Source organism: Sitophilus oryzae, unplaced genomic scaffold (assembly GCF_002938485.1).
Source record: "Sitophilus oryzae breed Bouriz unplaced genomic scaffold, Soryzae_2.0 scaffold_1614_pilon_pilon, whole genome shotgun sequence".
Taxonomy (NCBI): domain Eukaryota; kingdom Metazoa; phylum Arthropoda; class Insecta; order Coleoptera; family Curculionidae; genus Sitophilus; species Sitophilus oryzae.
The window spans coordinates 1596018-1611073 of NW_022146297.1; the positions used below are offsets into that span (position 1 = coordinate 1596018).

The 15056-nt window shown below is 37.9% G+C and overlaps 1 protein-coding gene across 1 annotated transcript in view; it reads right to left on the reverse strand.

Annotated features, from left to right (window-relative positions):
- Nucleotides 1-15056, reverse strand: part of LOC115880052 (mitogen-activated protein kinase kinase kinase 4) — a 41769-nt gene that overhangs the window by 15764 nt on the left and 10949 nt on the right. The window contains exons 8-13 of the mRNA XM_030897173.1: nt 12299-12703; nt 12024-12240; nt 713-1091; nt 507-651; nt 289-450; nt 106-226 (exon numbers count right to left, since the gene is read on the reverse strand). Of these exons, the coding sequence (XP_030753033.1) occupies nt 106-226; nt 289-450; nt 507-651; nt 713-1091; nt 12024-12240; nt 12299-12703 (1429 nt within the window). The remainder of the gene's footprint in view (nt 1-105; nt 227-288; nt 451-506; nt 652-712; nt 1092-12023; nt 12241-12298; nt 12704-15056) is intronic.

Here is a 15056-nt window from a genome sequence, read left to right on the forward strand (position 1 = left end):
AATACTTTGGAAAGTTTTTGGATTTTTTGAAAAAAAAATACCCTGGCCGTTATGCCCTGCGGAACGTTTTCGATGGGCCACCCTGTATATTAGTACAAAACTCACCTCTTCCTCTTTCACATCTTTCTGTCACAAACGTCATCCACAGCTTAGCAAAATGAACCATACTATACACTATTCTTGATCTATAATCATTTGGCGAGCCGTCAGTCATTTCTTTATAAAACTAAAAATATATTTCATTAAAATATATGATGATAATACAGGCGCAGAGATAAAATGACATACCTCAAAACCAAACCTATATATCTGCATTAATATTTCCCTTATTCTAGAAGTTAAAGCTGCCTTATCCATATCCTCCAGGTTATCTGAAGTGATATAGTCAAAAAGGCTTTGTACTTTGGCTATAGCTTTTGGTATGATACATTTAAAAGCTACTATAGATTTCTAGAAATTTAATACGTAAATATTGGGAATGATGTATAATTTTAAAATATTTTTACCAGTAAAAATTTGTACACTTCTTTATCCATGGCACTGGAACCCCTCGAAAATATCATTTTAGTGAATGCCATAGCTTTCATACTCATTTCGCGTTCTTCGTTAAAAATTGTTTGTAATTCTCTACATATAGAAAAAAGGGTTTGTCTGTAACAAAAACAAAAATATGTACTGCAGAGACTGAAAATAAGGATTTATATTTTATTACTTAAGTGTATCTACGTCTTTATTGACCTCGTCCAAAAATTCATCGATTTTCTTTAACAATCTCGTCGCTATTCTTTCCAAAATTGTACCCAAAATGTTTCCATATTTTGTTCCTAGTAATTCGTTTCCCCTGTCTATATGTTTAACGACGGAGAAAGAAAAATTGTATTCCTCCTCGAGCAAATTTTTCTGGAAAGTGTTATGGTGGAACAGGACCCATTGCTCCAGATATTCGAGATAATCCTTAAAAACTTTTAATACGCAATCGTCGAATACTTGTATTCGTTGCAAGTGGCAATCCGGAATTTTGTCGCAACCAGATTTAACAGCAGCAATGTATTTTTCTACTCGATCTCGTTCTTTGGAGGCAATTCTTAAGCCTAAAATTGAAATTCTGACTGTTACTAAGTTGGTATTAAAATTTAAAAATGTATAAATTTTCTTGTCGTATTTCTAGTGTATCCAGAAAATGCACTGCACTGGTGTGAATATTATTTTATAACTATATTCGCGGATTTCATTCCGAACACTATGAATATTTTATGTTTTTGAGCCATTATTTTGTGATAAAATATAAAAAATTGTGGAAGTTATGGAGTCGTTGGGAAAATATGAAGGAATGAAATTTGAAAAGTTTTTTAAACATTTATCAGAGTAAATGATAAGGATAAATTCCTTCGACTAATTTGCTGTTTTTTTTATTATTTCTAGATGTTTGCAATCGGGTTGCGCAGATATTCAATGAACGCCATCCTGACAAACACTTTTATGGCAAAATTGTTCGCCAGTTAGTAGCAAAATTTCGCGAAACTGGTTCCGTTACGCATAAAAAGAAGCAGAGGGAAAATTCTGTAGTAAATGAAGCTATGGAGGTATTCGTATTGGGCCAAGTTGCCATGGACAGTATTCTGAGTACAAGAAAATTAGCCAATGAGACACACCTGTACAAAAAAATTCAGTTGGTACAAGAACTCAACGAAGACGATTTTGATCGTTGCTTGCAATTTTGTGCAGCTATGAGTGAACGAGTGGCGAATGATAATAATTTCCTATTTAATGTGTGTTTTTCGGATGAGTGTACTTTCTTTTTGAACGATGTAGTTAATCGGCACAACTGTCGGTACTGGGCTGAGGACAACCCCAGGAATTTTCACGAGATGCACACACAAAACCCTCAGAAATTGAACGTGTGGGCTGGTATTTTTGGAAATTCTATTGTGGGTCAGTTTAACGATATTGAGAACGAACTTCAACGTAGAAGTCACAGAACAGCTATCTAGTAACTACAGCACCTGATCGTTCAACGTTGTGGCAAGTGAAAAAATGCGTAAACATCTAGAAATAATAAGAAAAAACAGCAAATTGGTCGAATTTATCCTTAATTATCATTTACTCTGATAAATGCTTAAATAATCTTTTCAAATTTCAATCCTTCATATTTTCTCAATGACTCGACCGATTTTCAAAAACGAAGCGGGGAAATATAGAGAACAGAAAGCTCTTTTCATTGCGGCGCCACTTGACCCCCCTTTCCATTTGAAAAAAGTTGGGGGATGACACCCCCGCTTAGAGGGTTGAATATTTTGCAATCATTTTTGGGACAAAAGTTGTCCCACTCACAAACAAAATTGACGTGTTTTTGGATTTTTTGAAAAAATAAATACCCTGGCCGTTATGCCTTGCGGAACGTTTTCGATGGGCCACCCTGTATACGATTTGAAGTTGAACTTTAACATTCGATAACTTTCAAATGAGTCTATTAAATAAAAAATCATATCCCATACCTGTTTTCAAAACCGTTCAATTTCCTACGGAATATGTATTGATTTTTACAACACGCTGTGTTAGAATGCAATAAAGTTAAAAAAAACCGTGTTATTTAAATGGGAAATAGAAAACCATAATGAGACACCTATTAATATTAATGTTACGTTTTTCGTCGGTTCCGTGTGGATAGAAAGTCACAATTTATTTAAACACTATTTATTTAACACTAATTAACAAAAACAATAACGATAAAAGACTTATAGAACTATTTACAAACGATTTATAACTAAGAATTTATTTTGAATTTTAGCGCGTCAACTGCACTGGTATATTTATAACTGCCCTCTCTAGGCCACTGCCGCCGGCTTTTTATACCGACAGGTAAAAGAAATCTAGAATAGTCCAAAGATCGTTAGGCGCATAGAGAAGGTTTTCGAATGTTCTCGTATGTACGCGTCCATTCTAGTGGGTCTCGATTCTTCTCGAACGAATGAATCATTGCGGTGTCTATGCGATGTTAAGGTCATCCGAGGGCGGGCCATATTGTGAGGTTAGGTCGAGTCCACACCGGCCCGCAACACTGCCCCCTTCTTAGGTACATGCTCGTCCCGAGATGTATACGGTGAATGAAGGTATTTGCAAAGCTGGCCCCTGGTACATTGCGAAGTCTGGTAGAAATAGCAGTCTACAGTTTTCTCTCCCGATCTCAGCTTTGGGTTGTAGCAGCAAACGAGGATCTCGATTCCCGTAAATCTGAACAAGACTTCAATCATGTTCCGGATTGTACGCCAACTCAAACCATCGAGTCCACACGCCAGCTTCGGAATGGCTAATCGTGCAATGTTGTTGTTTAGCAGGGCTTCTCTCAGTTCAATCAGGGTCTTCCATAGATTGAGATAAGTCGGCTTACTCGGGGACCATTCCTTGGTGACCAGGTAGAAGATGTGCCTTGCTTGACCATGTGCATTGTCGGTTAGCCTCAAGACGCTTCCAACCTCTGGATCCTGTCGGCGTAGTTCTCCGACACGCCCAAACTTCTCATTGAACGTCGCAGCGATTCCTCTGGACATCCGCAAATCTCGAGCCACACAATGAGCGAGCGAATAATCAGGAGGCACGGAAAAGAGGTCTCGTTGATCTTCTTTGGTTACACCATAGCGAGCCTTCTCACTGCTGTTGTATCGGGCCATGAAATCGTCAAAGGACATCTCCGAATCAGGGGGATCAAAGCTGCAGGTTCTCACGGTCCCAGCACGATCTTCTATTTCGCCTTGGTAGGGGCTCAAACGGTTGAAATGGACTACCCTCGGTTTTCCTTTTGGCAATTTTCTGATACGGTATACGACGTCATTAATTCTATCCATGACTTCGTATGGCCCTTCCCACGAGGATTGTAGCTTCGGAGATAACCCACGACGTCTCTGCGGGTTATATAGCCACACCAACTTCCCTGGTTGGTATCCTCCATGCTCAGCTTGAATGTCGTAGTGTTCCTTCATTCGGTCACTAGCACTTTGAATATTTAGGCGGACTCTCTGATGAATGTCGTCCATCCTTTGACGTAGTGTGTGGACATAATCTTCTCCGGCGACTTCTTCTCCCGGTCGGCAACCAAATTTCAGATCACAGGGTAGGCGCACTTCCCGTCCCATAACGATGCTGGCTGGAGTTTGCCCTGTAGATTCTTGGACGGATGAACGGTAGGCCAACAGGAACAGGTGAAGAAATTTGTCCCAGTCTCTTTGGTGGTCAGAGACTACTTTGGCCAGATAACGGTTGATAGTTCTGTTCATGCGTTCAACCATCCCATCGGATTGTGGATGTAGAGCAGTCGTCCTGGTCTTGCGGATGTTCAGGACTTCACAGACGCCTTGGAACAGATTGGACTCAAAGTTTCTTCCCTGATCTGAATGAAGCTCCATGGGAACACCAAACCTGCAGATCCATTCTTTAACAAGGGCATCAGCAATCGTGGACGCTTCTTGATTTGGCAACGCGTAGGCCTCGACCCATTTGCTGAAGTAATCCATTACTACCACAATGTATTTGTTGCCATCGTTCGTCTCCGGGAAAGGACCAGCCACGTCGATCGCTATTCGTTCGAAGGGACTACCAACATTGTACTGGCGCATAGGGGCTTTACCACGCTTTTGTGGCCCATTAATGGCTGCGCAAATGTCACATTTCTTACACCAGGCCCTCACATCTTCTTTGCAGTTCACCCAGTAGAACCGTTCACGCAGCTTGCCAAGTGTCTTGGTAACACCAAGATGTCCTCCGCTGGTTCCATTGTGAACTTCCTCCAAGACTTCTGGGACCCTCTTCTTTGGAATGACGATCTGCCTTCTCTCTTCTTGTCCCTCCGGTCTCTCGATCACACGGCGAAGTAGTCCGTTATCTATTACCAAGGAATTCCACTGGGCCCAGTACACTTTAGGTTCGGCGAATATCTGCAAACTTCTTCCCACTTTGGTCTTTGGCCTGTGTTTTTCCAGTTAATTACTAAACCTAATTCTGGGTCACTGGTTTGGTCATTTGCAAGATCTTCGGGTTGCCAACTATCATTAACCACAGTTGTTCTTAGGAGTTTCACTTCTTTCTCTTCAGCTCGGGAACAATGCTTACAGTCCTTAGCGCAAGGTCTTCTGGAAAGTGCGTCGGCATTCCGATGGATTGCCCCAGTTCGATGTTCTGTGTCGAAGTCAAATTCTTGTAATCCTTCAATCCATCTAGCTACCTGCCCTTCAGGATTCTTAAACTGCAAAGCCATTTCAAAGCAGCATGGTCTGTTCTTAACAAGAACTTTCTTCCATAGAGATACTTGTAGAAGTGTTCCACTTCTTTAACTACTGCTAGTAATTCTCGTCTGGTTACAGAGTAGTTCCTTTCCGGTTTTGACAAGGTCTTACTAAAATAACCAATGACTTTTTCTTGACCATCCTGGATCTGAGACAGAACAGCGCCTAACGCAACATTGCTAGCGTCGGTATCCAATATTAAGTTTCCGTTGCCTAGAGGGTAGCTAAGTATGGGCGCACTAGTCAGTGCCTTCTTCAATTTTCGGAATGCCTCGTCAGAATCTGAGTCCCAAGAGAAACGCCTCTCGCCTTCGGTAAGTCTGGTCAATGGTTTTGCGATGGTGGCGAAACACTGTACATAACGGCGATAGTATGTGCATAGTCCCAAAAAGCTTCGTAGTTCATGTTTATCTTTAGGTATCGGCCACTCTTCCACTGTCTTGGTCTTCTGTGGATCTACCGCAACTCCTTGGGAGGAGACTACATGGCCCAAGTAGTGTACCTTTTCTTGACACAGATGACATTTCTTGGGGCTAAGTTTCAAACCAGAGCTCCCTAGTCGCTTGAAAACTTCTTCCAAATTCTTCAGATGATCGTCAAAGGATTTCCCAACCACTATGATGTCATCCAGGTACACTAACAGGTAGTCCAGGATAGTCCCTTTAACACAGACTCCATTAGTCTCTCAAAGGTAGCTGGCGCGTTGCACAATCCAAAAGGCATGACGGTAAATTGCCACAGTCCGGAGCCCACCGAGAACGCTGTCTTCTCTCTGTCTTTCGGCGCCATGTCGACTTGCCAATATCCACTCTTCAGATCTAACGTAGAGAATATCGTTGACCCCGCCAGCGTGTCTAGAGTATCGTCTATCCTCGGCAGGGGATAACTATCCTTCTTGGTAACATTATTGAGCTGCCGATAATCAACACAGAACCTGGTGGTACCGTCTTTCTTCTTTACTAGTACTACCGGCGATGTCCACGGGCTGTTAGATGGTTCGATGACACCCTCTTCTTTCATTTCTCGAAGGATTTTATCAGCTTCTTCACGTTTGGCGAGCGGAAGTCTTCTCGGATTTTGTTTGATTGGTCGTGCATCTCCGGTATCAATTTTGTGTTGTACTAAATTGGTACGACCTCTCTGTCCTGCTTCTCCTTTATCAAACACATCTTGATACTTGATTATCAGGTTTCTCAATTTTCTTCTATTTTCGGGAGATAATCCTTTAACGTTTACTAACTCCTTCACCATTTTGTCCGGAATTTTTGAAGTCGAAACTTTGGAGGCTTCCACGCTTCGAACGACTGAGGAGACCGAACAACAGTACCCTAAGAGGGTTCCCTTCTTCAAGGATACAGAATAATAATTCGTGTTCATTACTCTCACCGGTACAGTTTTCTTCGCTCGTAGCAGGGCTTTTCCAACAGCGATCCCTCGTCCTATTTCGCTGTCATGGTTCCTTGGCTCCAACAGAATAATACTCCCATTATTCATTTTACCTTCTAGGCAACCATCCAAAAATATCTCACAGCGCTCAGGGATCGAAACATCTTCTGCTACCACCACGCGAAGCGTCTCCTCACATTTTCGATGCAGAACCACTTCTTCTTCATTTATTTTCAAAATTCCTTGTTTGAGGTTTAGCTCAAAACCTCTAGTGGTCATGATGTCCATTCCGAGAATAAGTTCATCTTCGATGTCTGCTACTAACACTCGATGATTAAAACAGGTGCTTCCGATAACAAAATTAAGATCTACCTCTCCATGGATGAGAGCGGAGCTTCCTGTAGCTGTACGTAGTCGCCATTGTGTTGTTTTAATCCTTTTTGATGTTTTAAGGATATCCGGCCTGATGATCGTTTTGGTTGCACCCGTATCCAAAAGCATGGTTCGTAACTCTCCATCCACGAAACCATCCACAAAAATGCTGTTGAACTTGTGTTGTAGCGATGCGACTTGAGCAGTTTTGGTTGGAACCTGTTGGGTACTGCTCGATATGCGTCCCTTTGATTCGACACTTGGCGAAACCGGGTCCACGTCTTTTTCTTTACAGTGACTTCTTACGTGTCCTGCCTGGCCGCAATTCCAGCAACAAGTCGGTCCTTTCTTGCCCATGTACTCCTCCATGACTTTCCGCACAATGCTTTCCACGGATTCGTCGGAACATTGGTTGACCGCCCGTACTCTCACTAGAGACCGAGAACTTTGTTTCGCGGCCTCAAATTCTAGGGCACGTGCTAAAGCATCCACCAAGTGCGTTGGGTGGGCTAGGAGAAGTGCTTGTCTTGTCTCGTTGTCACGTAAGCCGTCGGAGAATGCCTGTACTGCCAACCGCTCCATAACATTCTCTGGCGTAGCAGGGTACGCAAGGCGAACGAGGCGGGCTACGTCGGCTTCAAACTCCTGCAGAGACTCATTTGACTTTTGAATGCGTTTTTAGCTGGGAATGATAGACATGTTCCAAATGAGCTTGGCCGTACCTCATTTCTAAATGTCGTACCAATTGCTGATAATCTCCCTGTTCCGATGGTGACAATGTCTGCAGAATATCAGTCGCATCTCCTCGCAGTGCGACAGTCAAAGCGGTAGCCTTTTCAGCGATTGTCCATCCGTTCGCTCTCGCAGCGGCCTCAAACTGGCAAAAATAATTGGCCCAAGCGGTTTTTCCGTCAAACTGTGGAGGCTTAATAACTGACTTTGAGATATACTTATTTTCGACTAGTTTCGGTGCCTCCGATGTTTCTTGACATTTTGGTGAATTGGCCTTTTCTATTTCTTGTTTTAAAATTTCGATTTTTTTATTTACATCGTCCTCAATTTGTGTTATTTTGTCTTGTAGCTCCGTAGAATTCTCTATAATCTTTCTTCTAATTCCCTGGAATTTTCTGTTATCTTTTCTTCTAAATTAAGTATTTTATTATTAAAGCTGGCCTGTATGTCTTTAGAATTTTCTGCGATCTTATCTTCCAAAATATTAATTTTATCACTGATTTTCTCTTCTAAATTAACTTCCAAGTTAATCATTTTACTATTCAAATTGTTCAAGTTGTCGTTTAAATTGTCTTGTAATTCCCGGAATTTTCGTAATTTTATCTTCTAATTTTTGTAAGGACGAGTCAAGGTCACCTTCCAACTCAAAGCAAAATGTTTCAGGATCCTCACCTTCCTCCACCAAAACGTCTCTCAGTCTGGCTTGCAAAATGCTTTTCTTTCCATCTGTCTCGCACTCTCTCTCTTCCCAATATGCATTTCAGTTCGGACACTTTCAAGTCTTTCAACAATTTTTTCAGAGCCATGGTCAGTCTTTTTATTCTTCTAGTCTATCACACACGCCACACTTGACACCATTTGTTACGTTTTTCGTCGGTTCCGTGTGGATAGAAAGTCACAATTTATTTAAACACTATTTATTTAACACTAATTAACAAAAACAATAACGATAAAAGACTTATAGAACTATTTACAAACGATTTATAACTAAGAATTTATTTTGAATTTTAGCGCGTCAACTGCACTGATATATTTATAACTGCCCTCTCTAGGCCACTGCCGCCGGCTTTTATACCGACAGGTAAAAGAAATCTAGAATAGTCCAAAGATCGTTAGGCGCATAGAGAAGGTTTTCGAATGTTCTCGTATGTACGCGTCCATTCTAGTGGGTCTCGATTCTTCTCGAACGAATGAATCATTGCGGTGTCTATGCGATGTTAAGGTCATCCGAGGGCGGGCCATATTGTGAGGTTAGGTCGAGTCCACACCGGCCCGCAACATTAATATTGAGAGCTCCAATTTTACCAGAATTTTTCTTATCATCGTGAACGATATATTCATGGCAATTTAAACAATATATATTTTTTTCAGTGCATCCTAATGTATACAGGGTGTCCCAAGCTGAGCGTGCATTAGAAGTTTCTAGAGAACTACAATATCTAGACCGGAGATTTTTTGCACCTCATTGTTTCACAACGAGATCTATCGATTAAAAATATTTTCAATATGGCGGCACTTCCGGAAATACCGGAAGTTGACAACAACTTTCTTATTTTAAATGGGTGCCCCAATTTTTTATTACATACTTAAATTCTCTGTAAAATTTTATGAATTTTGAATACCTAACATTAACCGTTTTTGAGAAAAAAAATATTTAAAATTTTTGGACGAAAAAAACTGCCTGGCAAAAATATGTGTATAGATTAACGTCAAATTCAGTGATTACCACAGTCACTATGACATAAAGAGAAGACATGTGGCTATCTATTTCAAAAATTAAATTGTTCAAACGTCATATAATAATGGAGGTAGCTGTCATGGAACTGAGCGATTAATTAAATTGAATTATCATAAATCATTTTTTTCAATAGGAAACTAACTTTTTTTATTTCACTAGTGAAAAGGCTTTTCAATTAGTTACTTTTTGACTATACATGTTGCTATATCTAAAATAAATTGTTTTTAAGTTATTTAAGATTTAGTTTTAAAGTGTATATTTTTATTGATTTTAACCAGTAGCCTATGATCTTAAACGTCAAGTGATGTAAAACAATAGATCTGGCCATATCATATTGTGACACTTTGTTCAAAAAGCAGTATGTTATCGGTCATTATTTCCAAGCCAACTTTGCTCTGTTTTTTTTTTCGATCATACGGTATATCATTAATAATATCAACTATTAGATATCACTAAAGAGCGAAAATATATTTTTATAAATACACTTTTTAAACATTTAAGCAGGCAAATTGTCTGACTGTTAGACACTTAATGTCAAAGGAAGCTAGATAAAATCAAGAAAAAAATACCTTTTCAAACTAAATCTTAATAACTTAAAAATGATTTATTTTAGGTATAGGAACATGTATCAAAAAGTAACGAATTGGAAAACCTTTTCAGTAGTGAAATAAAAAAAGTGGGTTTCCATTTGAAAAAAATGATTTATGATAATTTTTTAATCGCTCAATTCCATGGCAGCTACCGCCATTATTATATGACATTTGAACAATTTAATTTTTGAAATACATAGCCACATGCCTTCTCTTTATATCACAGTGACTGTGGTAATCACTAAATGTTACTTTTAGGCTATACAGATTTTTTTGACAGGTAGTTTTTTTCGTCCAAAAATTAAAATTTTTTTTTTCTCAAACACCCATTTAAAATAAGAAATTTGTTGTCAACTTCCGATATTTCCGGAAGTGCCGCCATATTGAAAATATTTTTAATCGATAGATCTCGTTGTGAAACAATGAGATGCAAAAATTCTCCGATCTAGATATTGTAGTTCTCTAGAAACTTCTAATGCACGCTCAGCCTAGGACAACCTGTATACCGGGTGCGTCTTAAAAGTGGCTCAACCCTATAACTTTTTTATTTTTTTCAGATAAAAAAAACAAGATTTGGTATGTTAATATATGACATAAATTAGGATTGATTGATGTATTTAATTATTCTTGGCCACTTCCAATTTCACGGGAAATGACTACAACTTTTGATTTTTAACTAGCACCCTCGGTATATTTTTACTTTATTCGATAGAAAATGACACTCTCAATAGAATGACATATCATATGTCAACTTTTGACATTTTCGCTTAAAAAAAATAAAAAAAGTTAAAAACACTAATTTTTAATCAAGAAGCCTCGGAAAAATAGGTTTGATCATCTAATGTTTTTCGTGTCTTGTCCTGGCCAGTTAAAATATGTCTAAATCATGTTTTTAATCATAACTCAATTTTTTCAAATGGAATGATGGTGGCTCATTTTCTATCGAATAAGGTAAAAAAATACCGAGGGTGTCATTTAAAAATCAAAAGTTGTAGTAATTTCCGGTGAAACAGGAAGTGGCCGAAAACAATTGAATACGTCAATCATCTTAATCTATGTCATATATTATATATATTTATATGACATACCAAATCTCGTTTTTTTATCTGCAAAAATAAAAAAGTTATAGAGGTGAGCCACTTATGAGACTTCACAACCCGGTATAGAACGCTGAAGGTATACAATGCTCAAGGCTTGTCACATCAAAGCACCACTCTCACTGCAGATTTTAAGCCCTGTAATTATGTTATATTTCTATCACCATGCGTAATATTAACTTTAACGTTATTTTTTAAATCTATGCAATATTTCGCCAATATCTGCCATTCTGACTCAAAAGTAAAGAACAAACCAACTGCAATAATATGTGCTGTTCAGTGTCTGTTAATCCAGGAATTTCAGATCCCTCTATAGTAGAAGCAGAAAATTTAAAAATCATAGCAAATATTTATTTTACGTAAAGCAACCAACGCACTCACCATTTACAATTCTCTTGATTCATAAGTTAATATAAAAGAAATACAAAGCAGTTTATCAAACAATTTTTTTTACAAAGTAGACAATATTCACACGTTCATACTAGTCACAATCCTTATAGTGTGACAAAACCAAAACAAAGCAGAAACAATTAACGTCACAGATTTATCATTCTAACCTAAGCCTATTCTATGACAGGTTATGGTTTGACATTAGCCAAATTAATTTCAGACACATGCGCAAACTCACCAATTATCAAATGTAATACTGAACAGAGATATATTCTCTTTATAAACGTTGTTTTATCATTACATTTCACAAGTTCAATAATTCAAATGTGTTTCTAAAATTATTTTTCCATTATAAAAATTTGAACATTTTTTTTTGTTTGAGCCTAATTTTTTCAAAACATTTTCATTTTTATTGAAATAAACAAAAAAATAAAAATGTTACCTTCTTTAAGTTCCCTCATCAATTGTCTAACACTTAACGGAGAGGGATTCTCAGGTTTCTGTTCTAACCTCATTTGTAAATATTCTTGTATAACTTCTAATGGTACTCCAGTCAAGAATAAAAACATCGATTTGTAAGATGGGAGATCAATGTTTTGTGCTTCAGGGCTCCAACTACCAAATCTATGTAATTCTTCCTCCTGAGAATCGCAATTCATCTAAAAAAATAGAATCTTCAAATATCAGTCACTAAATCTTGCAATATAGAAGCTTTACCTTAGAAAAAATTTCCATATCTTTTGGTTTTTCCAACGTGATTTGTACTTTTTCAAGCACATTGTGGTGCAAAGCTTCCAAAAAGTTCAAACTTTTATACAAGGCTCTGGTTTTCAATATATTCTCGATATACCGCCTATAGGGCGATATATTGTTGTCATCTTTTTTACTAATGAACATGGCCAAAGGAACAATGTTGTACATATCGTTTCTGTTGACGCAAAATTCGACAACAGAGGATCCAGTACTGTTGTTACTATCCGAAGACGATCCTGATGTTACATCCTCGCACAGTACCGGCCAATTTGAATGTCTCGATTCTAAGCAGAGAACCAAACGCGCCAGAATATTCAGTTTAAGTCTTTGAATTCGCGTCATATTAAACCATAAACTTATAGCTTTTACCTAAAAAAGGGGCAATTTCAAAGAAAGGCTAATTTTTGGAAAGTATGTTTTATTGGAAAGATTATATGAATACATATGTATACCGGGTACGTCTCAAAAGTGGCTCACCCCCTATAACTTTTTTATTTCTTCAGATAAAAAAAAACGAGATTTGGTATGTTAGTATATGACATAAATTAGGATTGATTGACGTATTCAATTGTTTTTGGTCACTTCCTGTTTCACCGGAAATGTCTACAACTTTTGATATTTAAATAGCACCCTAGGTATATTTCTACTTTATTCCATGGAAAATGACACTCTGAATAGAATGGCATATCATATGTCAACTTTTGACGTTTTAGCATATGGTTTATTTGAAATTGTAACATGCGTTTCATTTGACTCAGGTTGACTAAATTAGGATTGATTGACGTATTCAATTGTTTTTGGTCACTTCCTGTTTCACCGGAAATGTCTACAACTTTTGATTTTTAAATGGCACCTTCGGTATATTTCTATTTTATTCAATAGAAAATGACACTCTGAATAGAATGACATATCATATGTCAACTTTTGACATTTTCGGTTAAAAACAAATCTTATTTTAAATTTCAATCTAGAGTTCTATGGCTGTGTTAAAAACATTAATTTTTAATCAAGGAGCCTTAGAAAAATAGTTTTAATCTTCTAATGTTTTTCGTGTTCTTATTCTGGATGGTTAAGATGCCCAAATCGGATTTTTAATAACATCTCAATTTTTTCAAATGGAATAAGGGCGGCTCATTAGCATATTTGGAAAAAGCATTTTTTACAAATAATTTGGTACCACACTGTTAGCATCACCAGTCAACACTCGCGCTCCTGGTCGCTCGCATAATAGGGATCGCGAGTATTGGCCGTAGTTCGGCAAGTGACCAGCGACGATCGGTGGGAGGGCGCCACCGTCGACGCACAATGCTCGCTGAAGCCTGTCAGCCGCCGATCATTCACTTGTTCCGCGCGCGCCTGGCGTAAACAGCTGTTTTGTATTTTGTTCTCGATTTACGCCAAATAAACCCCTTTTACTGTATTTTTGTGCAATCATTGAGTTTAACGCCCTAGAGATTCATCGTCTAAAATCAGAAGTGGGATAGAACTTACACCACAATAAGCTGTTGAGTGGCATGGTGAAACTTGGAGGATGCAGTTGAATAAGATAAGTACACAGTTTCTAATTAGATTTACAAATCGAAAGTATTGGTTGCCTGTTTATGGCTTTGAAAGAGTACGAAAAGTTAATAGTTCAGTAATAATAATAATAAAGTAAATTTTCAAAGAAAATGAGTCACGGCGTCATGTCTCAAAAGTCAGGAAGCATTGCCGCATTTAGATTGAGCATTACAGCATTTATATTAAGCAGTTGAAGCCTGTATAAAGTTAAGGAGGGAAATATTACAATGATTATTATTAAAACAAGTATTTTCTGCATTATTTCATAGCGATTTAAGTTTAATTAAGTTTTTATAGTCTGAAATTGTCTGAATAAGTTTTAATAATCTGTTTATTACTGGTAAATACATTAGTACCAGAATGGTGGTTTAAAATATCAGCCACACCATTTATATTTTAATTCTGAATAAGTTTTTCTAATTGCATGACAAATAGCAATACAGGAAAGTTTTTGTCAATAAAAATATGGATCACATGCGACTCCCCTTCAAAATGGACTGATCCAAATAGCGCACGGCGACTCCCCTTGAAAATGGACTAGTCCAACTAGCGCACGGCGATTCCCCTTCAAAATGGACTGATCCAAACTAGCGCGCACGTCACAATGATAGTCCGAGCGTCCGGGTAGAGCAAATACGTTTAAAATAAAGTATACGGAGGGTACTGCTTAAATTCCTGTCCCGATATTGGATGGCTATAGAATTTCAATGTATTTCCTACATAAGTCTATCCTTGGTTTGTAGGAGGTTTGACTAAACAAAGATGAACCTATGTCTTGAAACCATTCGACTCGATTTTCTGTCCTCCTTCAATACTGGGACGTAAATCCTCTCATTGCTCTTATGGGGAGGCCGTCGTGTATTTTATTTAAACGTATTTGGGGTAGAGAGTACAGATGGGCGGTTATTGGTAAGAAACCGGTTATAGGTTAACCGGAATTATCTTTAAAAAATAAAAACTTGACAAAATTAACCGGTTATTCAAATAACCTAACCTAGCAAAACTAAATATTTAGTTTTCCTATAGGTTTACTTACCTCTACACTCCATAGGTCTACTTCAAATTTAGATAATAAACTTAGTTAAATCGCATGATTAAATAGAGATTGTAGCAATGTAAGTATGTATATGTACAAAATGAATTTAAATAAAAATGCTAACCT